This window comes from Thunnus maccoyii, chromosome 7 (genome assembly GCF_910596095.1).
Source record: "Thunnus maccoyii chromosome 7, fThuMac1.1, whole genome shotgun sequence".
NCBI classification, from domain to species: Eukaryota; Metazoa; Chordata; class Actinopteri; order Scombriformes; family Scombridae; genus Thunnus; species Thunnus maccoyii.
The window spans coordinates 20739814-20763171 of record NC_056539.1 but is presented as its reverse complement, the minus strand read 5'-3'; the positions used below and the strand labels follow the sequence as shown (position 1 = coordinate 20763171).

Below are 23358 nucleotides of genomic sequence, written 5' to 3'. Positions count from 1 at the left end.
AATGTACTGTAAATATTACCATTGCAAGAACAATTTTAATTTGAATTAAGTTGTTGCCAGTCTGATTAATTCAATACAAATCCATTTGATCTAGACTTTTATTTAATGTGAATGTTCCTTGCTCATCCCTCGTTCTCCACCCTCACAATCTATTCAATGCCTCTACAACCCCACATTTCCACAGCTGTGCCTGAATTATTCACAGCAGCTCCAGTTTTATGACCTACATCGAAGCCCAGACCACAGCTAGCAAGCAATCTTACAAACCATAAATGGAAAGCTGATTCTATGTTCAGCCAGCATGTTTCCTGAGCGCTTCATCATCATCATGTTAGGAACAAGACAGTTTCCTAAGAAAAACAAATACGGCTGCCGCAGGTTCAAAAGTGTAATTGCTGTCTTTAAGAATAATATCACTGCTTTTCAAGGTAAAGAAACCTCAGCAGATACATTTTCAGGCAAACGTCTTGTGTGAAATGAATTTAATGAAAGTTTCACTTATTCTTTGTGTAGTAAAGTGACAAACATTTTCTGAAACAACAGCCTACCTTGAAGAAGAAGCCACGGCATATCTTCTGTTCCTCATCCTGGCCTTCCACGGTACCTTGCTCCATCTCCAGACCATCATCAAATGCCAGGTCCTCCAGAGGCTTCACGACTGACAGCGGAACCTCAATCAAGCTGCTTTTGACTTCTGGCTGGGGAGGGATCTCTGTCGGTGTCACTGTAAAGGTCTCTACCACAGGGTGAGACAGAACCTCAGGGAATGACGACTCTACTGTAGGTTTGATATCTACACTTGGCTTCTGAGCAGCTTTCTGGCTGTCTGTTTCCATGTCAGTGGTCTTGGACTGGCTGTCAGCTTTGACTTCCTGGGTTTTGGCATTTGAATCTACTTCTGTTTGTTCTCTTTTGCTCTGTAGTTTGGGTGAGCTGGGGGGTGAGTTGGCTACACATATACTGGTGAGCTCCCTCTCAGGGGAAAGGAGTGAATCTGTCTCTTTATTTTTATCTCCATCTGAGGCTACTGTCTCTGGATTTGTGGCTGCTGGTTTCTCCCCCATGTAAACAAAGGAACTTGCCAAGGGCTGGCAGGGAGAAAACCGCCGTAGTCTCGGGATACTGTCGACAGATTGCGGAGCAGTTAGGACTCGATTGTAGGGGGCCAGCTTGAGCTCACTGGGTCGAGTGGCGCGGGGATTGCGTGAGTGGAAGGAGGCAGATTTGCGTTTGATGCTGGTTGGAGAGCGGTGGGTGGAACGAGGGGAGTCAGCGGGGGAAGAGGGTCCTGAGGATCGAGTAACGGCTCGGCTATGTTTTTGTGGCGAAGGGTTTGTATGTGGAGGAGGGATGACCCACGCCTGCTGATGCTGTTGCTCCCTCATGGCCATGATCACTTCTTGCTGCTGAGCAAGTCGCTGCATCTCAGTCTGAAGGAACGCTAAGGAATGGTTGAGTTTCTCAATAGAACGTGTATACTCAGAAAGATCCACCTCGGTTAGCTGAGCAGGGCTTTGCCCACCCTCCTCTCCTCCACCAGGTGACTTTTGCCAACAAGAGCTTGTGCTGCTTTGCTCTGCCCCATCAGGTGTGTCGGCCTTGCTCCTCCCAAATTTAAAGGTAGGACTTGTGCTTAAAGCCTTGCCTTCTCCCTCAATTTTCCCTCCTTCCTCTCCACTAGCAGCCCCATCGCCTTTCCTCTTTACCACATTGAGAAACGCAGAGTGACCCATCTTTTGCCGATGCCTTGTAAAAGCGGCCTCCACTTTCTTCTTCTGTGCTTCGATGGCTTTCCGTTTCTCCTCCAGCCGCATCCTCAGCTGAACCATCTCTGTAGCCATGACCTGAGCGGGGTCATTGGGTGGAAGTTGTACAGGTGTGGGTGATGCTTGAGCAGTGAGGGTTGGTGTGGTTTGTTGATGGACGGGGCTGTGCTCAGGGGTTGGGGCCCAGGAGACAGATAATGGGAGACCAAACTCGGAGCCCTCTGGAGTAGTCTTCAGGGAGCTGCTGCTGCCTCTTCCTGAGTCCGGCGCTGATGGATTGATCTTCTTCATCTTCTGTTCGGCGAAACTGGTCATCTTTACTCCTGAGGGGGATTTGCTCTGACTGCTTGGGCAAGGGCTTGGCGTGTCCATATCCAAGTCCATGTTCACAGAGCAGTCTTTCAGAGAGGAATCCTCATCCAACATGTCTTCTGTTTGGATATGGATACCAGTGTCCACCTCTGTGGTGTCTGTGGTGCTCAGAGGCCCTTTGGAGTCCACCTCTGACACCGGCTCCAAGCCACCAACACCAGCCCCGTGGCTCTGACTGTGTAGGAAGAAGCCATTGTTGATCCCTTCCACTGGGGGCCTGCTAGGGCTGTGGATGATCTGGAGGGCCTCTTCCATGGAGGGAGCTGTTGCCAAGACATTGCCATGTCCATTGGGGAAGGCTCGCCTCTCAGGCCCCATACCAGCTAGGCTGTCTGGGCAACCCTCCTCTTCAATGCCAACGCTCTGGCCATTCACTGGCTGGAAGGACAAGTTGCGCTTCATTCCACGGGGCAGGTGGTGGACTTTGAAACCAGAACCATCATCAGTGCTGACAGACCTGACCATACCACGTGTGGAGGAAAAAGGGCCAGGAGCAGAATCCTCTTTGTCAAAGGGGATGTCAAAAGACACTCCATAAGGCCCAGACCTGAGAAAAGAGACAAGAATCTGTAACAAAATCTAACAAAAACAAAATGTATTTGTACTGCTAACAAATTTTATTTTTATTTTTCATTTTATTTTATTATTTTATTTTGTTTTATTTAATTTTTATTATTTATTGTAAAGAAGTAAATACAATATGCTTGTCCTAATCCCTACAGGACAAGGAATGCTATGAGAGATTACATTTTTTGGTAAGAAACACTGAGAGAGGACTGCTGTATTACTAACCTTTTCTCTTTGGGCCAGGTACCGAGGTTGCCATCGACAAAGGACATTGAGGTTGACCTCTTGATATCTCCTGGATGACATGTAAGTAAAGAAGTAAGAAAAGTAAGAATCTAAACAATGTTTTTTGCTTACATGTCTTACATTATCATATTTTGATGTAACCAGTATTTTGGTTTGGTGTAAAGTACTGTGTATCTGGGTATATTTTCTAATAATGCAATTTGTCAACATGTACATGTAAGAAGATAAGACTGTAATCATTTTTTTCTCAGCATATCTAAAATGAATTAGCTTCTATGACACTAAACTTAGAAAGTAAGTCAGAAAAAAAAATCACCTGTGTTTCGAGGCTGGGGTCGCAGAGGCAAACTAGAAAGTGAAAGAGAGAAAATTAAAGACGTGTTATACATAATATATATTCCTAGTCTTAATTTATTAAGCCTTAATTTATTCAGATAAGGGTTTTGCTGTAGAAGCTGGTCTTATTAAGTATAATTTAGTACCATGGATTCGATGAGATATGTTCTTAAATTTTGGAATAACATACCTGGGTCTTTCAGGACTAGGGGGTCTTTCCATGAAGCTCCTCTTAGTTGCCTTGGAGATGGGAATGGATGGCATATTCTTCAACAAGGATGAGGGCTCTGAGGTGAAAAAAAAACGATAACTTGTCAGTCTGTGCTTCTCAATAGATACATGTCATTATACATCAGTTATTCCCATAAGTGCTTTACTTTGTGCATATTTCAGATATAACACACCTATGTCTACAACTTGCTTAATTTACTACTTGCACTTCCACAAATTCTTTCAATGATATTGTGAGATCAGAAAAAGACTTACCTGTGTTTTCATTGTCCAAACTTCTTGGTTTCACAAAAGACGGCTTGACCACCTCAAACCACCAAAACAGCTCTGCCATAAACACCAGGTAGTTATTCTGCAGAAACATTCAAATAAGACAAAGATTAAAAAACACAGGATTGGGTGACATTAAATCATTCGGCTAAATGATGCCGTACTTTAAAGGGCTATTGAAGGGAACAAATATTATATGTGTCCTATGTGTCACTAAAATCACAACCCCACCTGCCACACAATTGCATTGTAGATATTTCTCCAGCAGGTGTCTCTGTTAGCACTTACAGAGAACCTGGGGTGATGAGTATTAATTATATCCTCCAGTCTGAGTATAAATAATTCACCAATCTTGCTCCATTTTACAGAGTAACCTCCTAAGAAAAATATGCTTCATAGCTCAACCTACACTAGAGTAATGTACAAGGGATTTGTATATTTGTTTTCTGCAAAGCACTTTCCAAGAAAGATTGAGGTTCAAGTTGAATGAAAGTGTCACTTTCCTGACTTATTTCAGAGCCAGAGCCTTAAGAACCTTTCACACTAAAACAGTGTATGTGTTAGCTACGAAAGTGTAACCAACATCATGGCTTTTCACCTGCTGAATAAGCTAATATTGCTCTCACATAATAAAGTCAATAGTACCTGTGTTAGCAGAGAGGATCGAGTGAATAAGGCATTAACCTAATTTATAAAATAGAGGTCAGTTATTTATTTCTGTTCTCAACCACCAGCATGCAGTTCACCAGCCAACATGAATTAGACAGGGTGGGAAATGTTGGAGGGATTTCTGGCCACTGCTGTGCCAGGTTGTGTCCATGTCTGAATCAGATCAAAATACAGTGGAAGGTCAAACAGCTTGAGGACACTGCACTGCAAAAATATCTATTTTACAAAATAATCTCATCCAGTATTACATTTTCTTTCAAGCACTGTTGTTTTTCTTCTAATAACAAAAGAAAAATATGCAGACTGTGAAAGACTATAATGCATCAGTAAGAGTTACAATATGTAGCCTTCAACAGACCCAAATAGTCAAAAAACACCACATGGCTGAACCTGCATGGCTGGCAGATTTCCTTTTGCAGATTACACTTTTTGCCAACACTGTAAAAAATACATCCATTCAGCCTCATATTCAGTCCAAATACATTTTTTTTAATTAAACCAATTTTCTGCCATCAAGAGTGTAGCTTATTTTGTTTTAACAAAGTGTATTGAAACAAAGCAGAATAATCAGATTCAGCTATTCTGCATAGAAAACTCAATTCAGCTCAGTCAGATTTTTTTTCCCACTTTCAAGAATGAATACTTGATTACTAATCAGACTAAATTGTACAGTTTTTGCAGCAAAGATGCCGGCACTCATTCACAGATGCACACGTGCGCACACATACATATGCAAAACGGGTGTAGCGAAGCAGGAACGACCTTGAGGAAACACACTCCCTCCCCACCCTCAGTCAATGGTCTCCAGACAAAGACAATGCTGCATGGCTCTGCTCTAAAGATACCAGATTCACTTCATCAGCAACATTTCGCTCTCCCAAGCACACACCAGTACACGCACACCAAACATACTGCCTAGACCCCCCACCGACTGCAGCCAAGTAGCACACCGGGAGGGGCAGAGACCATTAATAGTAGTAAAACTGTTCTCCCTTAGGTGTTACTGCAGCATTTTACATTTTTTTGGACCCCTTTTTGTGTTTGCTAGAACACAGAACTGCAAAAGTCTAAAAGGGTGTGTCGGCTATGGCAGAATTTAGGTGTGAGAAGCAGGAGTGCATGATTACCAAAGTAGTTGAGAAAGTAAAGCCAGAATAAATATCTAATTATCATCCTTACATGCAAACTGAACAGTTGCTTACAACAGCTGTAAATGTTTTCCCCTATCAGTTTCAACCTATGATTTCAACAAATACATTTACCCTTTTTATCATGCTGGGATTAAATGACTTCTTTGCATAGAAATACTAACAAAAAACAAGTCAAACAGCAAAGTGCTAGTTACCTTTAGGTGTGTTTAGCATATGAAGCATTCCTCTGTGTTTTAAGATGAACAGAAGAAGAAAAAGAATGGAATAAGAAGAAGAAAAAGAAAGAAAGGAAGATCTCTTGTCGACCGTACAGCCCAGATTGGTGGCAACAACCCAACCTGACTCCGCTCATCCCATCTGTCCATCTGACTACTACTGACATACCAGGTGTGAGTGTTATCGCTTAATACCACCAGTCAGCAGTCACGCACACACACACACACACACACACAGATGCCCAAACAACCGACCACTGCGCCTATTTCCTCACTGACTGGCTTTACTACCTCGTGGGCTGCCAGGTCTGCAGTGTTGCCAGATCTGTCTGTTTGGAGATTTGAGTGTATGTCATTCTCAGGATGAAAACAGGGACCTGATTGGTGATTACTGGAACAGAGCTTGGGGTTGAGGGAGGTGGGGTGGAGGAGCTAATCCACTCTGCAGGGATGGGCACAAATTGCCCCCCCCTTCACCCTCCTCCTGTCCTGCACAACACATGCACACATTCACACATTAGTGGTGTTACATTCAAATGTGCTAGCATGGTTGTGTGCATACTTATATGCTACAAATGCACACAGCAGGTCACACACACGCACACGCACACACACACCCTACAAATTAAGTTACCCAACACAGCAAGATGCAAGCCCTGGGTATACACACACACTGAACATTCACAGGGCATTAATGTTGATAATCATTGGGCCAGAGGGTTGATTAAAGGATCTAGGTCCAGCAGTCCGCCAGACAGACTCAGCCCAATCTGGAAAACCCCCTCTCTTGATTTACTGCCAAGTTTATCAGGCTGGCCTGTCTTGGCCGCTGTGAAATGTGTGGCTGCTGTTGCGAATATGTCAAAAAAATCTTAAAAAGGATGACCTTAAAAATCAACTCAGATTTCTAAAAGTGCCCAAACACACATCTGAGACACCAAAACTTAAAGGACCAGTGTGTAGGATTTAGTGGCATCTAGCGGTGAGGTTGCAGATTGCAGCTATCTGAAAAATGTGTAGGAGAACCTACAGTGGCTGCAAAACTCACAAAAAATGCAAAAGGCCCTCTCTAGAGCCGGTGTTTGGTTTGTCTGTTCGGGGCTACTGTAGAAAGATGGCGGTACAACATGGTCGGCTCCCTGGAAGAGGACCTGCCCCCTACGTAGATATGAAGGGCTCATCCTAAGGTAACGAAAACACAATGGTTCTTGTTTTCAGGTGATTATACACTAATTAAAACATACTTTTCTGCCAAGTCCGTTCTGCTAGATGCCACTAAATTCTACACACTGCACCTTTAAGAGTTAAGAACTTGATATTGGTGTCACAACACTGAAAAAAACAATTAGTGCTGGTACTTCACGTGACTCTAGGAAGTGAAGTTTATTCTACTACAACACTCACATTAGTGACTCTGGGTATGTCAGCTGATGTTTCACATGTAATGTAATCCAATATTGTCAAATTAGTACCCAGTTTGTGTTTAATATAGTCACAAACCTTACAAACTATTATTCATTTTTTGGAATTAGTTCATTTGTAAAACTGTGTGCCAGTTATTGTCAGTTGTAACCTCATAGAGGAACAAACATCCTTCATCACTGGTAGACAAATGATTGACTAACTGAGAACCATGTCGGAGAGGCAGCTTATGAATTACTGTAAGTGTGGTAATTGCCTTCCTCAGGGCAACCTCAGGATGTCTGCTGCTATAAAACCTCCTGGTATAGAAGGAGCAAATGCTGGCTAAAACCCAAAGCTGATGAATTTAATTTCTCCTTCTTGGATCCACAGATGGTAATTTAGATGGGCTGTGAATTAATTAAATGAGGGGCCAGTAAATGGGAGTGGGTTGACATGATTTACTAGTCTGGTGTCCATTAGGAATGACTAGCTGTTGGTAATGTATGTATTCTATGACTGTGGGGGTTGTGTAATGAAGGCTAGTCTATTGTCTCTTATAGAGGCATACTGAACATAATGTGGACTGATACCATCTACACCAAACATACAAAAATGTGTTATATGGAGGCTTCCAGTGCTTTGATACATGAGCGGAGGGAACAGATCTCTAACTCTGGTGGGTTTAGTGTTGTGTTTAGTTCATATATTCAGCAACAAAGGAGCACATTTGAGTCTGTGATGGAGATGCCAGACAGACCAGTGTGTGTGTGTGTGTGTGTGTGTGTGTGTGGACATGAGGAAACTCTGTCAAATGTTCACGCTGAGGCTTGCATGCTCTATTCCAATTTTCTGCATATACTGTGTCCGATTTCTTTGGATGACTGATAATATCTATTAAAGTATCTAACCCACAGCAGCTACGCTCTAGCCCTCATCATATTTAACTGAACTTGGCAGGTTTTGTCTTTCTTTTTTATTATTGTGTCTTTATGTCCTCCATGTTAATGCTGCTCAGCCAAACACTCAAATTTTTGGCTTTTGTCTTATGTGAATGATATAAGATGTACTTATTTATACAACCAAGCAACCCTTATCAACTTATGTATTGAAATTAGAGCTGAAACAATGAGTACATTTTTTGATTTGTTGATACACTAGAAATTAATTGCCAACTATTTTGATAATTGATTAATTACCAGTCATATTTCAAGCAAAAATGTGGGGATTTGTTACTTTTCCTTGTCGTATATGATAGTAAATTGATTTTTTTTTTAGATTCTTCTTCATTCAGACAAAATGAGATGTTACTTTAATCTCTGGGAAATGATACTGATGATTTAGAGAAAAGACATTTTATCAAGTAATTGGTAAAATAATTGATAATGAAAATAATCATCAGTTGCAGCCCAAATGAACACACAAGGGTGTATGTTGGTTAATTTGTGCAAATGATCCATGTGGTTCAATCATGCTTTAGAGATGTGACTCCATATGGTTTTATGTTCTATTCTCAATGGAAATCATCAGATCTAAATCACATCTGATGGAAAGATTAGCACTACTATACTTTTTTTTTTTTTTTTAGCTATGTGTGAATGTAGTCATGGTGCGAGCCCGTGTGTATATTTCAGTGACAGACATGTCGTGACATGTCATCATGTTCCCAAAAGATGTCGACCCACTTTCTCCCCCCCCCCCCCCCCCCCCCCCCCCCCATCTCAGTCTCTTCCATCTCCTCTCTACCCGTTTCAAACATCTATTGGTTCAGGTGTTATCACTCCTCCTCGTCTCTTCTCTCCCGTTTCCATTTTTCTCCCACATCAACACCTCTCCCGCTTCCCTCCCCCTGTAATGTCTCAGCTCCATCACTATAATAAGGTCTCCATTAGTACGATGGGCCACGACGTACAGCTACTGAGGGTGGAACTGCCTGGAAACTGGGTCAAGGTTACTGAATCTAACTGATTCTGTGTGCAGTTCTGGCTGCACTGCTGCTCTCAGGCAATAACTCCACCCTGCTGGGAGCGTTTTTTTTTTTTTTTTTTTATCCCTCGTGAAATCAGTGTCAGCAAAATACTGCTATTGGCTGGTATGCACGGCTCGATTATTATAATTTTCATGTCGTGTGTTAGTTGATGTGTGTGTGTGCTTTGGGCTACATGGTGTGTCAGATGAAAATCGTGAGAAAATATGATTTGCATTAGCAATAATATAATTATTTCCATTGTTATTACTGATATCTTCTTATCAGTGTCCAGAAAATCCATCTGTTCTCTTCAGCTCGTTTTATTTAGTCTGCGTAAAATGCTCTCAACAGCAGGAAGTAAGGACAGCTACAACTGCACAGTCAGTCAGTTTGAACAGTCTACTGACGTTTGTCTTTTCAGGGACTTGTGTTCTGGCTGTGCTGATAACAACAGTCCTGCCTCAGAGGACATGCTGAAGTGACAGTTAAGGCAAAGTCAAACTCACCCAGACAGATCAACTTTTTTTTTTTTTTTTTTTTAACTGCATATGCATATATAGCTCTCAGGCAAAACATACCGAGAGGGACACACCAGCAACCAACAAAAAGAGACAGCAGAGAGAGAGACGGTTACATCAAACCACCACACAAGAAGCGGTACATTGTGTTTGTGGTGGTCACTGTGCCTTTTGTGTGGAAGAATAGTGAGAGTGGCTGTTTTGGGATGTTGTGGGAATTATGGGCTCCAGTAGCTATTGTGGCTATTTGATGAAAAGGTTTTCTGCCCTGACAAAAATATATGAACTAAAGAGGAAAACAACTAGAAAGATATGTTTTAGAGCCTACATAGATCTTTTACAGAAACACATTATATTATTAGTCATGCACGCCCACGCAAATTATTTCATGTTTCTCAAAATGAAGACTCCTTTTCCCATAAATCCATGTGTCACAAAACTGGGTTTGAAAAGCGAGAAGAATAGGATGAGAGAAGTACAAGGTAATAGATAAGTAAGAGCTGTTAAAAGTCAGTAGTGGCTCTGACCAAATAAGACAACATGAAGCAGAAATTACAAAGGAATGTGGTAACGAACAATGTTATGAGAAGCAGTCTTTCCCTGTAAAACAGCAGATTCTGTCTTTATTGTAGCTGCAGTAATGTTTTATACTAAATGTGACAATTTATTTACCTTAAATGCAACATTTAACACATTCATCCATCATCTCTTCCTGCTATATTGAAAACAATACAACTTTCTAATTTAATATTGTCACCTTGTGATATTTTTATCAGACGCTTGGCTGATCTTACTTGATCTATATAGTAGAAGAAAGACAAGTAGGGCATGGAGTAAGTTTAAAATACAGTGTTTAGACATTACATGGACATTAGAAGAGAGGTGTGTGAATGAACAGAGGACAGGTGAGAAGGTAAGTCTGTGAGAGAAAGAAAGACAATAACTGAAGGATAAAGTATGACAGAAAAGAAATAACAACCCCCCCCCCCAAAAGAAAATCACAGTCAGAGTAACAGATTGAACAAACAAAAACAGAAAATGAATGAAGAATTAATGAATGGATTACAGGTAGAAGAAAAGAAAGAAAATATGAAATAATAAAACAACCAAAGAAAAGGGTGAGAAAGTAAGAAAAGGAAACTGGAAAAGGAAATAAAGAAAAGAAAACAAGAGGAAATTAAGAAGGAAAATGTGTGTGTGAGAAAAGAATGAAACAACCCATGCCGACATGTTAGCAGAGCAGGGTGAGTCCAGCTCTCCGGGCTTGCGGTTGGTAAAGACACATTTGGATTGAATGGTTTTTTCCACAGCATGACTCACCACACTGGCCTACAAAGCTGCTCGTTTCTCCTGTTTCATTTAGCCTTTCTGACTGGATACCACACCATCTGCTTTTCTAATCTGTTTTGTCCAAAAAAAACTCATGAATAAATTAACGCACACAGGATCCGAATCAGTCTTCGGAAAACGCTCCTTAACTTAAATGTGACTTGACATTCGGATTTGTTTTCGATTTTGTAAATGTAGCAACTGAGACCTAACAGACATTTCATATACACAGTATATTTTGCTGTTTTTTTTCTACAAACTATCATTGGCATTGCTTTTTTTCTGTTGGCACACATTTGTGACATCTTAAAGGCTCAGTTTCAACAAGTGATAGGTCAGCAGTTTAGATTCTCAAAGATTGAAATGACTATAACACACTAGCTGTAGAAGCAAGTTCAGAGCTGAGGACTGGTTTGAATAGAGCAGCTCTAGACACTGAAGAAACATCATCAGTATCACAATACAACACAAAGAGCTTTCTGCACATTTTCAAGACTGTCTGGCTTCTTATAAAGGCCGATTTAAAATTTTATTTCCAAAATGATTTCTAAAGATGAAAAAAAAAAAAAAGAGTAACTGTTACTCTGTTAAATTTCTCTAAAATAGAGGCTCCAGTCTGCACAAGCATTAAACTTTACAAGCACCCGAAATGGTTTCATGAGAGAGTGAGGGTCACTCTCTCAGGGTTTTTCCGAACTTAGTAGCAAATATATCATTTTAGTGTTAAATGCGGCCGTGGTTGAGCAGTACCTTGATGGTGGAGGAGGCGTAGAGCATGTCCTCCAGGCTGAAGTGGCAGCTGCTGTTCAGGTTGTCTTTGCAGAAGTCCTGTATGAGCTGCAGGTTGTAGAGCCGATCGGCCAGCGTCATGTTCTCCTTCAGACAGACATCTGGGAGGACAGAGGGAGCCATCAGGTGTCAGTGTGGTGTCAGTGTGAATTTGATGATTAAAAGGAGATCTGGTCTCTCACTTCAGTGGTTTTTAGTGTGCTGATGGTACTCGGATAAAATTAGAGATCCAGGTCAGGAACTTTTGAGGTTTTAAAGTGTAACGGTTTGTGAATGACTGACCAATCATGACGGTAGACTGAATAACATTAACGTGTGGGCGGAGTTAAAAGTTAAAACATTTAAAGGGTAGACAATGTCGACGGATTGATCTTTTGTTCCTGTGATGTTTTCAGTCGAATAACTGAGTGTTTGTACTCTATTCCCATTATCATCACACTTCATCAGCAATGTGATGTGATTATGTTGCATACTTTTCTTGTGACTAATCTTTGCTCTAACAAATAAACTATTCAGGGGCAAAGGACAAAGTGAAAACAAATAAAAACACGCACCAAAAATGAGTGAGGAACAGAAATAAATAACATAAAAAGACACTGGTCAGAGCTCAGGTTTTTACTTTTGGGGCTCAAGAGTGAGAATTTATAGCACTGAAGCTCTGACATATGTTGTGATGAAAGATGCTGCAACTAAAGAAAAGTTTTTTTACTCATTCATTTTGGTCAACAGAGCTCTTAATCTCTGGCTGATAAATTATGCTCACCTTGAGCCATGCTATACCAAACAGCACAAATAACTCATTTTTTCTATCTCCCTCTTCTGCCTCTGCAATCAGACCCAAGATACCCCCCCCCCCCTATCATGCCAGCTTCTTACCATCCAGTGGTAGCAGCTGAGGGCAGTAAAAGTGCAGCAGTGCGCCCAGAGCTGAGCCATCTGTGCTGTCTTTCAGCAGGTTGTCCACTGGGGGGATCCAGGGAATCTGCTGGCTGGAGGCCTGCTCCTTCCTGTAGCGAGCCTGCGCAACATGAAATACATATAAATGATCATATGAATGAGTGCAAACATTTCCTACAGTACGTCTACCCTGAGACAGACTTGTCTCATTGTTTTGTTTTTTTTTTTTTTTTAAATCAAAAGCTATGTGTGAGGGTAAACCATTTCAACAGCTGTACCTTTATTGTTTCTTTAAAGCAGCTCCAAACACATCAAGGCTTCATTAAGTTTATTCATGTATGAAGGTAATTGAATGTCCTGAAGCCTTACAGCCTGTGTAGTTTAAATGTAATGTAAATGATGTAAAGAAACAGTCATACTGAGCCAGCTGAGAGGAAACAACAGCACTATGGTAGTGAGCAGAGCTGCACATGACTGAGGTGATTATCACTGACTATTTTTCCAGATGTTGTGATCTGTTCTTGATAATTAGTCCTTAAGAACACGGTGAGTAGTTTACAAAATGTAAGCTTTGAATATTTAGAGACACCAATCTAAATGAAAATGGGTCAAAATTGCAGTCAGACGAGGGTCTATACAGTGAGCGTTGGCACGGCGACTACATTTCCTGCCAAATGCTCCCAGACAGAGACAACCCATCTCTGAAATGAAGTTCTAATAAAATTAATCGTTTTTTCTTTTTGGTTAATATCTTGGGACCTCTTCAGTGATTCCCCAAGGGTGTCTCGTTCCACCAACAAGGACCAAATACAAATATAAGGGAGCACGTTAAGAGTTTTTGACTTCAAACACACATATTTCAAATTTCTATAAACCCTGGAATTCAATTAACTCACAGTATATACAGCAGTTTATAGAGACCGTAGAGAATAATGACGGATAATAATTTATAATGTCATTCACGCACTACTGCTTCACCTTAATGGAAAAAGATTACAGTTACACCCATTTTTAATCATTTTTCATGTTTTTCAAGTAGAGTACATCACATGTAGACAGCACAAGGGTTCACTTATTAATCAAAAGGATGTAGATAGAGGAAATCTCTGTTTATGTAACAGTGAAGTCACAGGTCGATGCACACACGTGATAAAACGATGGCCATAAAGACAGATGGTCACTATGGATACATAGATGAGAGAGCATAGCACTGATAAGTTGACTTACAGGCACAAGCTTCATGTACCACTTGGTTGGAGACTGCAGCAGCACAGCAAAAGAAAAAAAAACAAACAACAACGACAACAACAACAACAAAGAAATATCTGTTAGTGAGATTAGTTAGTAATGCGATTAGCAATACAAGGAAAGACAAGCCAGCTGTGATACCAAAAATAGAAAACCTGAATGTTATTGAGAGTGCAAGAAAAACAGCCCACACAACCCAAGTCATTGTGAAATTGTATTACATGCAACATGATATTTAGTTTCGACTCATACTGTATATACGTATATTAGGGTATGAAACAATTTGACAATTTGTTTACATGCAGGTTTGATTCCACAAATAACCAATAATGTGCCCATCAACAGATATACATCTTTAATATCTTTAAAGATACACTCCCAAATTTTGTTAGTTTCCAAAAGTGTCTGGAAATTGTCCCTGACATGCATCTTATATTTGCTATAGAAAAAAAGCATCAAATACAGACACACAGTAGTTAAATGTAACCAAATAATAATCACACAGCATAATGTGACCAAACTGCCAGCTGTTCACTGACAATGTGATCTAACTCTAGAGGAGGAAAGGCTTGCCTCACTTAACAGCTAATTCCCACACTACCTGGAAGCATCAAAGAACCGAATGTAAGTGACGCTCCAAGTGGCTGGCAAGTGCTCGACTTCAAAGGCGAGCAGTGACTTGTGAAAATACAGCCCCTTTTGTGCAGAAACCTCTAAAATAAATATTAAAGGCAGCGAGAGGATGAAAAGATCAATCGTTCTTGGGTTTTCCTGATTTCATTAACGTCACAGCTATTTGAATGGTAATTTGAGTCACCAGCAAAAGTCTGATGCCATTAGAGGGATGTACCTGATCTAATCTGATCTACAACATATTGTTCAATCAGTTTTATCTATTTGTCAGCGACCGGACTGCCTTTGAAATGTATATCACGGCACAAATGTGAATCTCTCGATGTAGTGCAGGAAAGAAACGTGTAGTTCTGCTGATGATTCAAAACCATCTTAAGTTTTTTTTTGGGGGGGGAAACATTTGGCATTAAGAGATCGGATTATAGAGGACCACAGACATGATCTATGATTTACGCCAATAGCAGGTTTGAGGCATCTATTTGTTGCACTACATGTTTTAATTATTACCTTCAGCAGTTTGTACACTACTTTTAAAGGAAATACACATGCCAAGTCTTTCCTACATCTTTCCCTCACAGTATATACAGCATGTGGTCCTTTCATTACTATGTCATGCATTTTAGCAGCTATTTGTTTGTCATTTCATTTCAGTCTGACACCTGTCCCTCACACTAAATGTCAAAGATTTTAGACTTTAAAAAAAAAAAAAAAAAAGTAGCTATAAAGCACTAAATTCTGTTGTATCACAAAGAGTATTTATAGACAGAGAAGGAGACAGAGGACACGCTCTTCCCTCGCTTGCTCTCTCCAGTCCGAGCGGCTAAAAAAACTGTGTTGACCTAGCAAAGTCGATGCTGACTTAAAGGCCAAGTTTGACATTTGGTTGGCGGGAGGGGGGGCGCGGCATGAGATGGAGAAGGGGAAGCTCAGGCAGAGTTATGACAATTTTTCTGGCTGTCACTGAAAGTGCGATCTGAAAAAATACATTCACAAGTAGATTTTAGTGTACATTCAAAAAGGACCCTCTACAAACATCACTACAACCGTTCTAAGTACGGTATATAAATATGGTGTTTCCCTTTCTTGTTTGTATGTTTTCCGTCTTCGCTCACGTTGTACATCTTGCGTTTTTATGTCAAATGTTCTTTTTTTAATGTTTCGTTTATTATCCGGAGGCAGTAACGATGAGTGAGGTGAAGGTGAGTCTGGGACACTGATGAGATGGCTGCTGGTGTCCACAGATATTCAGGGGTTAACTAGAACTTTCAGTGACAGGGTTTTCTAAATCCACAACTTCTCACCCTGCTGCCCCAGTTTGAGAATAAGATGGAGGAGATGAAGCATCTAAAATGATGATCTAAGACTTTGGGCTAAGCAGGGTTAAACAGAGTCTAAAATCTGTTAAGACCACCAATCAAACCCCTGGGGAGAGGTGAGGCCCTCAACCACCATCTCATGCACCCACACACACACACACTATACTCATGTACATTTACACACACACATGCACTCCACCCATCCCCACTTCAATCATCCTTCGACTCCCCCTCTTCCCATCAAAGTTCATCCTCTCCAGCTAGACGTGTCCGCTCGAGCTGCAGCTCGGCTTTTGCAACTTAAAAGGATTAGTCCTCTCTTCTCTGTCCTGACGTGGCCTTTGTACCACCCTCCCCCCCCCCCCCCCTTAACCTCCACCCACGCTAACAGTAGGTAAAAATAAAAAAATACTGTTGCCCTGGTGAGCATTACAGTGTTGTCCTAGGAGGGTACGTGTCTCTCCATGTCTGACTGAAACAGAGGCTGCCTGTGTGGCTCACACTGCAGTCATACTGCAAAGACAGAAGAGGAGGCGGAGGGGATAGAAGGAGGATAGATAGAGCTGCTAGACATCGGCAGAAAAAAGTAGTTTGAGTCTTTTTTTTTTGCAGTTGTCCTTTAGGCAATCAATAACAAATTTGTCACCTTGTTCTCATTGATTGTTGTAACTGGTACCCCATCTCCTAGACTCTTTTTGGGTCAGTCAGCTGGTGTTACTGTGAGTAGTGGTGTTGAAAAATGTGTTTTGTATCAGACAGAAGCACACTTTGAACATTAATGCTTATAGGCTTTGTCTGGTCTGAAAGAAATAAGTAAGTAATTTCATCAGACACAGAGGAGTCATAAAGAAGACACAATACCAACATATTTTGTTATTTCTCGCAGAGAATTTTCCATTTTGGCAACCAAATAAATATACATACTTTGGGTCTGATTGCAGAGGCAGAAGAGGGAGAGAGGCTCGAAGAAAACTCTGGTGGTTTCATGACCATCCAGCAGGAATTATGGTCATAATTGCCATTTTATAACTGATACACAAATGTATCTACATTAAGAGACTTGGCACTTTGACAATAAACTGAAACTTTAAAAGTAGAAGACAAAAGGATGGAAACAAACTCATTGTTAAATTCAAATGGCTGCCTGTGCCTTCCTGCCAACACAGTGAGTGGATGTTACACAACGTCTCCTGTCTGAGGCAGCGAGTTAGACACAAATTAAAGTTAAAAAACTGTCCTGACTGTTTTAAAAAGGTCCAAAACAGTTCATTTGGTTATAGCTCTGAAACAGTTTTCTACATTGCAATGTACCATTTTGTTCTCTTCAGCTGCCACAACAGTAAAGCGATTCAAACTTCAAACTTTGAGTTGAGAGAAGCTCAGACTGAAACAGAATCTAATTGTTTCTGCAGCTGCAGGAAAAAACACAGACTGATACAAATGTGCTTAATTTGTCATCCAGTGTATCCAATGGATGTGACATCCACCACAGGTCAGACCTGAACAATGTCAACCATAAGCAATGGAGAGAGACTGTCCCCATGAGGACACGGACACACACACACACACACACACACACATACACACACACCAATCTGCGTGAGCATCCCCAAGGTTAGGAATGATGTTGTTGAAGGGCCAACTCTGCAGCTCGGGGGCCGAACAAGCGGATGTGTTAACACATTATGAGCAGGCAGGACTCTGCATGTGAGACACTGAGTTTGTCATAGTGTGATTACACCGCAGAAAGTGTTTGTTGTAACCAAAGTCATTCAGTTTTGGGAAGTATTTTCTTGTCCTCATATCTAATGATGAAATGATGCGATGTCACTTTATTTTAGATGCGACTTCACCAGTTAGAAGTGTGCGTGTGTGTCGTCCTGTGTGTTTGTGAGGGGTAGCTGAGGCATGCAGTGCTGTGTCTGCGCACTGACCAGACAGATCAGCATCAAACACGCTGCAGTGCTCCATTTCAACTCTCTGCGGGCTAAAACACATGGGACGGGGACGTTCTAACTCTTTAAACATCTCGACGAAGCGGCATCACTGATACTGTTGTGGTGCGTTGCCTGAAAAAAAATAAATCCTGTGACAGAGAGGAAGCTCGGAAGGGAGGTATGACCCCGGAGTGAGGGCGATGAAGGGTCTAATGAAGAAACGAGACAGGTGTAGAGGAGAGGTCAAGGTTAAGGTAAGGTTACGATGTGTAAAAGAGAAATTCATGACAAGTCTTTTCAAGAGAGACGAATGAACTGCTGCTGTTGAAGTGAAATTTCACATTGGTTGTGTTGAAGGAGTTTCATGATGTTGAGGAGTCACTGAAACTTGTAAAAAAAAAAAAAAAAAGTAATTGCATTATTCCAAAACTACACAAAGGTAATTTCTCCTTCATCACTTAAAAAAAAAAACTGCTGGTGGTGTATATTAAAAGTTCTGAATGTGAGGATGGAGGAGGTGATGTCATCCTCTCTTTTCTCATCATTCTGCTGCATCGGGGTAGATAGATGGCCAGCTCTGACCCCCACAGCCAGAATATCCAGCAGCGTAGCTTGACTGGTAGTTCACAATGAAGTCATAAAGACATTCACATGCAAAGATGCTATGGTTGGAAGATGTTTTATATTTTCATTTCAACTGTGATGTAATTTCCACAATAAACAAAACAAAAAAAGCTGTGCAAAATGTATAAATATAGATTTAGATAAACTTTTATAGATCAATGAGCTACAGTAGCATTCCAGGCTGACGCAAACATTTCTGTGCACTTTGGCTGGAATTGTCAAACTCGACAGAAGCTGGTCTAGATCTCCATTTGTACATTTTTCAGCATCCATTTGTAGATATCATTATATAACTATATTACACTGTTGAAAACACACGTACATGTACACAAGGACCTGACTGAAGTGTGGTTATAAATGGCTTAAATGTGGTATTTTGTGAGATTTAAATTATTCATTCAGTGGATCAGTGAATGTTTTGTTGCAAATGCTGTGTAAAAATGACAAAATCTAAACACAGATTACTCCAGTTACTCAAATACATAATACATAGAGTGATAAACACAAACACACACAGGCCACAGCCTGTCTTATAGCATTAGAAATTACTGCTGATACAGTCAGTTATATAACAGATCTGGACTGCGGGCTGGACCCTGAACATGTGTGACCTCACATTAAATGACTGCTGGCCTAATTAGACTGGAGAGCACTGATCTTCTGGTTAACGCACAAATGAAGTGACTGAAGCTTGTAAAATCTTCGGGGTAGATAAAGCAACAATTTTAGATGTTGCCTGGAACTCTCTCCCTCTTTCTCATTTAATAAACACAGATTGTGCCTCATCTGAAGCTCAGACGTGTGAGTGAGATTTCCTTCAATGGAAGCTGGATTTTGATGGCTCAAGTTCTGTTGAGGAAACTGGTTCCAGATATTAAAGCGACACAGATGTCTGGGACAAATATCTGTCAGTCAAAGAGAGAGAATGTTGTGGTAAATTCATAAAGTGGAACCGAGGATTTTACTTTAGCTCGTTTCAAACTGTCCATCAAATCAGGGACGTCTACATGTTCGTGTGTGGTTTGCTGAGAGAGGAGAGGAGATACACACTCACCCGAGGGCTTCCAGCAGGCTCAGTAGTCTGAATCTCCTTCTTCCTCTGCTCCTGAGCCACAATGTCTTTCAGATAGTCATTTACCTAAAAGGAGGACAAACAAGATTAAAATTTGCTAAGCCAGCAGTACCATCGAGTAAAATTCAATATAAGAAACTATGAGTCATACTTCATCTCCAGTTCATATTGTTCTCATAAAAAGAGTAATAGCTTCAAATTTTAAATTAAATTTGTTTTGTTGCTTAAAGTATGAGTGCATAGTTGATTGTGTAAAGGTTGATAATAAATTGTCAGTTTCCACAGCAGCTGCACATTAGCATTTGGACAATATTTAAGCACTACAGTTCATTTAAAGGCTTCATGATTATGAATTATACACTATTTATGATTGCACTGTTGCCATGGTGATCCTTTATTTGTTGCCATTACTTTTAAAGAATAAAACAATTTCTTTGTGCTTTTGTTTGTGTACGTCAAGTTATTTTCTGTTCCATCATGTACCGTGATAGAGTTCTGTGGTTAAATACGTACATGTGGATTTTTTGACTTTCCTCAATCAGATAAAATTTGACTTAAATCCCGACTGAAATCAAGTCAAACTGAATCAAATCAAGCGGAATTTAATCAAATCTAATCCTACACTAATCCTGCCGTTTGGACAACTTACAGTTCATCTACTCAAGTTCATATCGATCAAGTTAAATCAGGAATCAGTTGTTAAGCTGGTGAATTTTGGACCTTTGGAATGCAAGTGGACTCCGACAGCGAGCCATATGTTCGACCAGTAGGACTCCATGACCGCACCCCCTGTTAGTTATTGTGCAAGTGTTTGTGTGTGTGTGTGTGTGTGTGTGTGTGTGTGTGTGTGTGTGTGTGTGCAAAGCTTAGAGCTGGCAGCTGCCCAGTGTTCCTACCAGAAGAATGTAAACAGACTGGGCCCTGTAGTACTGTATGAAGGAGCCAGAGCCATCTGCACATGTACACCCTGTACTGTGGACTGCTACCTATACTTATATATATATATATATATAATATAAAAAGGCAGAATCACATAATATACAGCACATGTAGGTTCAAAGGGTACTAGACCACATTTGCTGATGTGAAATATGTATTATATTAATACATTTTATGGAATGTTTTTAAAGAGCGTGCATTTGTTTGCTTGTAGCTCCTGTGAAAACATGCACACAGTATACATAACTTGCACCAAGCCCATATCATATTAGTAAGTGATTTTAAGAATGTGTTTTGTAAATTAAAGCGATACTCCACCCAAACAACATTCACTCTCTGTAGGCTTGAAAGGTGGCAATAAAAAAAAAAAAAGTTGTTTAATTTTGTCAAACGATGGTGGGCTTCTGATAAATGCTGCGTATTTATTCATATTCTGGTGAAAATATGAATGTTAGAGAAAACCGAGTATGTTTTATCTTTGGAATCAATTGAAGCTGTGTGAATTAAAGCTGAACCCAGCTAATGTTTGCTAACAACATTTTTTTTACAACCACCTTCCAGTATCATTTTAAGCTTTCATTTAAAATAGTATAGATATTTCTATTTTCTTAGGGTCTTTCTACACACTAATTATGTAATTGTTTGAATAAATACTCTTTCATAGTTCATGGTACATGATAAATACTGGTTAACAGCAGCTTCTGTAGGGAAATATGAATACTAGCCCTTTCTAGCAGTAGGCCTAAATGTTGTTGTTTCATCTAATACAGCCAATAAGAATAGCCATGTGATACTCTACAGCATGTAAGATGTGCATATGCCAATTATGCCAACATGCACATGCATTTCATGTCACCCCACCATATTCTCATGTTTCTTATTTCCTGAATTTCTATTTACTTGCACATAGGTTATGTAACATACAAGCTATGCATTCAACCACACAGAACGGCCAGTATCAACCATCTGTTTAAAGGCTGTAAAGGCAGTGAAAATTTGAGGAAACTGGACCAGGGTCCGCTGATCACCATCAGTGGACCCTGGAGGATGTTTCTCATGTGCTGTGAATTCACCTGTACATATCATATGGTGTAACCCAGGGGCTTGGAGACAAAATGGTGTATGTGTAACAGATTTGGTGGTATTTGGGTCATTGTTTTTTTTTTTCACTGAAATATCTGCAGTGTGGAAGAGCTCAAGATCTGTGAGCCCAACACAGATGAGTGAAATGAATCAGTGTCCACGCTGCGCACCAGCCTTCTCCTCGCACAGAAACAGAGGCGTCAAGCTGGTTTAGTACAACACCAACAGCTCACAATATGTGCTTATAGTTATGTCTTTATAAAAGTCATGTAAAGAAGTGTATCTATAAAGAGGTATAAAGAGGTAAACCCTGTACATTTACCAAATTATTTCTAATAAGAAAAGTAAGCATGATATGATCTAAGGATACAGTTCTGAATCATCTTGACCTTTGCTTCCAAATTAGTGCTTTGCCGGGATTACTTTTTAGGGAGTAAAATGTCAAATACAGTACTGATTTCTGGGATGACCTTTTTTGAAAAACATTTTCATATAAAAAGCCTTCTTCATGTGTACCTTTGCTTTAACATTTTGCAAACAGTCCTCTGAATGGATCTACAGCGAGTCCTGTATAGGTTCCTGTTTATTTTGGACACAACATCCTGTTGTCCTATATCAGTTTTATGAAATGAAGGCTAGTGAACTACGGGAACTGGGGAAAAACTTTGGCTGTCAATAACATTTTGTAAAAAGACATTATACACACACACATACACACCCACATATACTGTTACCAACCTTGTTGATCCAGGTGGTGACTGCGTCCTCTGTGTCATAGGGCGTTTCTACCTCGGGGTTGAGGGATGAATACTGGCGAATGCTGGCCATCACCTTCTCCGCGCTCACTGTCTCCACTGTGTACGCCATCATCAGAGTGTCGATCATGGCCAGATGGGCACTCTGCGCAGAGAAAGAATTAGAGGGTGAAAATTAGTGGTTTTGAGGTGGATGGTGTTATCAGCAGATGCTCAACTGTGGTTCTTTTCATGCAGATTATACATTTGAGGTTTTTTGGTCAATGCTCTCATCTATTGACCTTTAATAGAAAATGTGACAACATAAGCCTGTATTTCACATTCACTAGTTTTTATAAGTAATAGTGAAAGGCAACAACAATGATCAAATCCTGAGCCATGTATATAATGTATGCTAATAGAGTGATGGATGTGAAAATCAGCAATGTTTTTTGTCTTGACAGCGCCTGAAAAATAGCATATCCTGCATTTTATTGATTGCAGACAAAAGCCAGACAAGACAGGTCTACTAAAACAGAGAAGGCTGTTAACATGCATTAGGGCAGGTGAAATTATCTATTGAATCATTTTTTCTTTTTTTTTTTAAGGATTTTTTTTTTCCTTTATTTGAAAGTGGCAGAGAGACAAGAAACAGGGGTAGAGAGAGGGGTATGACATACATCAAAGGTCCACGGCACACTTCTTAACCAGTAGGTGGCTTGGCAACCTTACAGAGACTCTGTCTGAATCTGCTGTTAAGTAGTGTTTTGAAAATGACAGATCCAGATTGCATTGCAAAAAATGTTCCTCTGAACCTTCTCAATTTTTTTCTCAGTAAATGTAAAAACTCTACCATTGGAGTTGTACCAACTGGAAAAAAAATCATTTTGAGGGAGGAATCATTATATATAAATTAGCATGATACTGTAGGTGAGTAAGGAAGAGGGCATTAAGAGGGAAGTGATTTATAGAGTTGGACTAGGACTCCAAAGCCTCCACTGTGATGTACATCTGAAACTGCCTCCAGTCGAACATTCCCTTGTGGC

General features: G+C 40.4%; 1 protein-coding gene across 5 annotated transcripts in view; it reads right to left on the bottom strand.

Moving 5' to 3' along the window:
* Positions 1-23358, bottom strand: part of camsap2a (calmodulin regulated spectrin-associated protein family, member 2a) — a 49762-nt gene that overhangs the window by 7007 nt on the left and 19397 nt on the right. For 4 of the 5 annotated variants that reach the window (XM_042417020.1, XM_042417021.1, XM_042417023.1 and 1 more), the window contains 10 exons: positions 22317-22478; positions 19539-19622; positions 13954-13986; positions 12706-12847; positions 11791-11930; positions 3774-3870; positions 3478-3574; positions 3268-3299; positions 2931-3000; positions 549-2685 (listed from right to left, as the gene is read on the bottom strand). In XM_042417020.1, coding sequence (XP_042272954.1) covers positions 549-2685; positions 2931-3000; positions 3268-3299; positions 3478-3574; positions 3774-3870; positions 11791-11930; positions 12706-12847; positions 13954-13986; positions 19539-19622; positions 22317-22478 — 2994 coding nt within the window. The remainder of the gene's footprint in view (positions 1-548; positions 2686-2930; positions 3001-3267; positions 3300-3477; positions 3575-3773; positions 3871-11790; positions 11931-12705; positions 12848-13953; positions 13987-19538; positions 19623-22316; positions 22479-23358) is intronic. The other variant, XM_042417022.1, reaches the window with a different exon arrangement.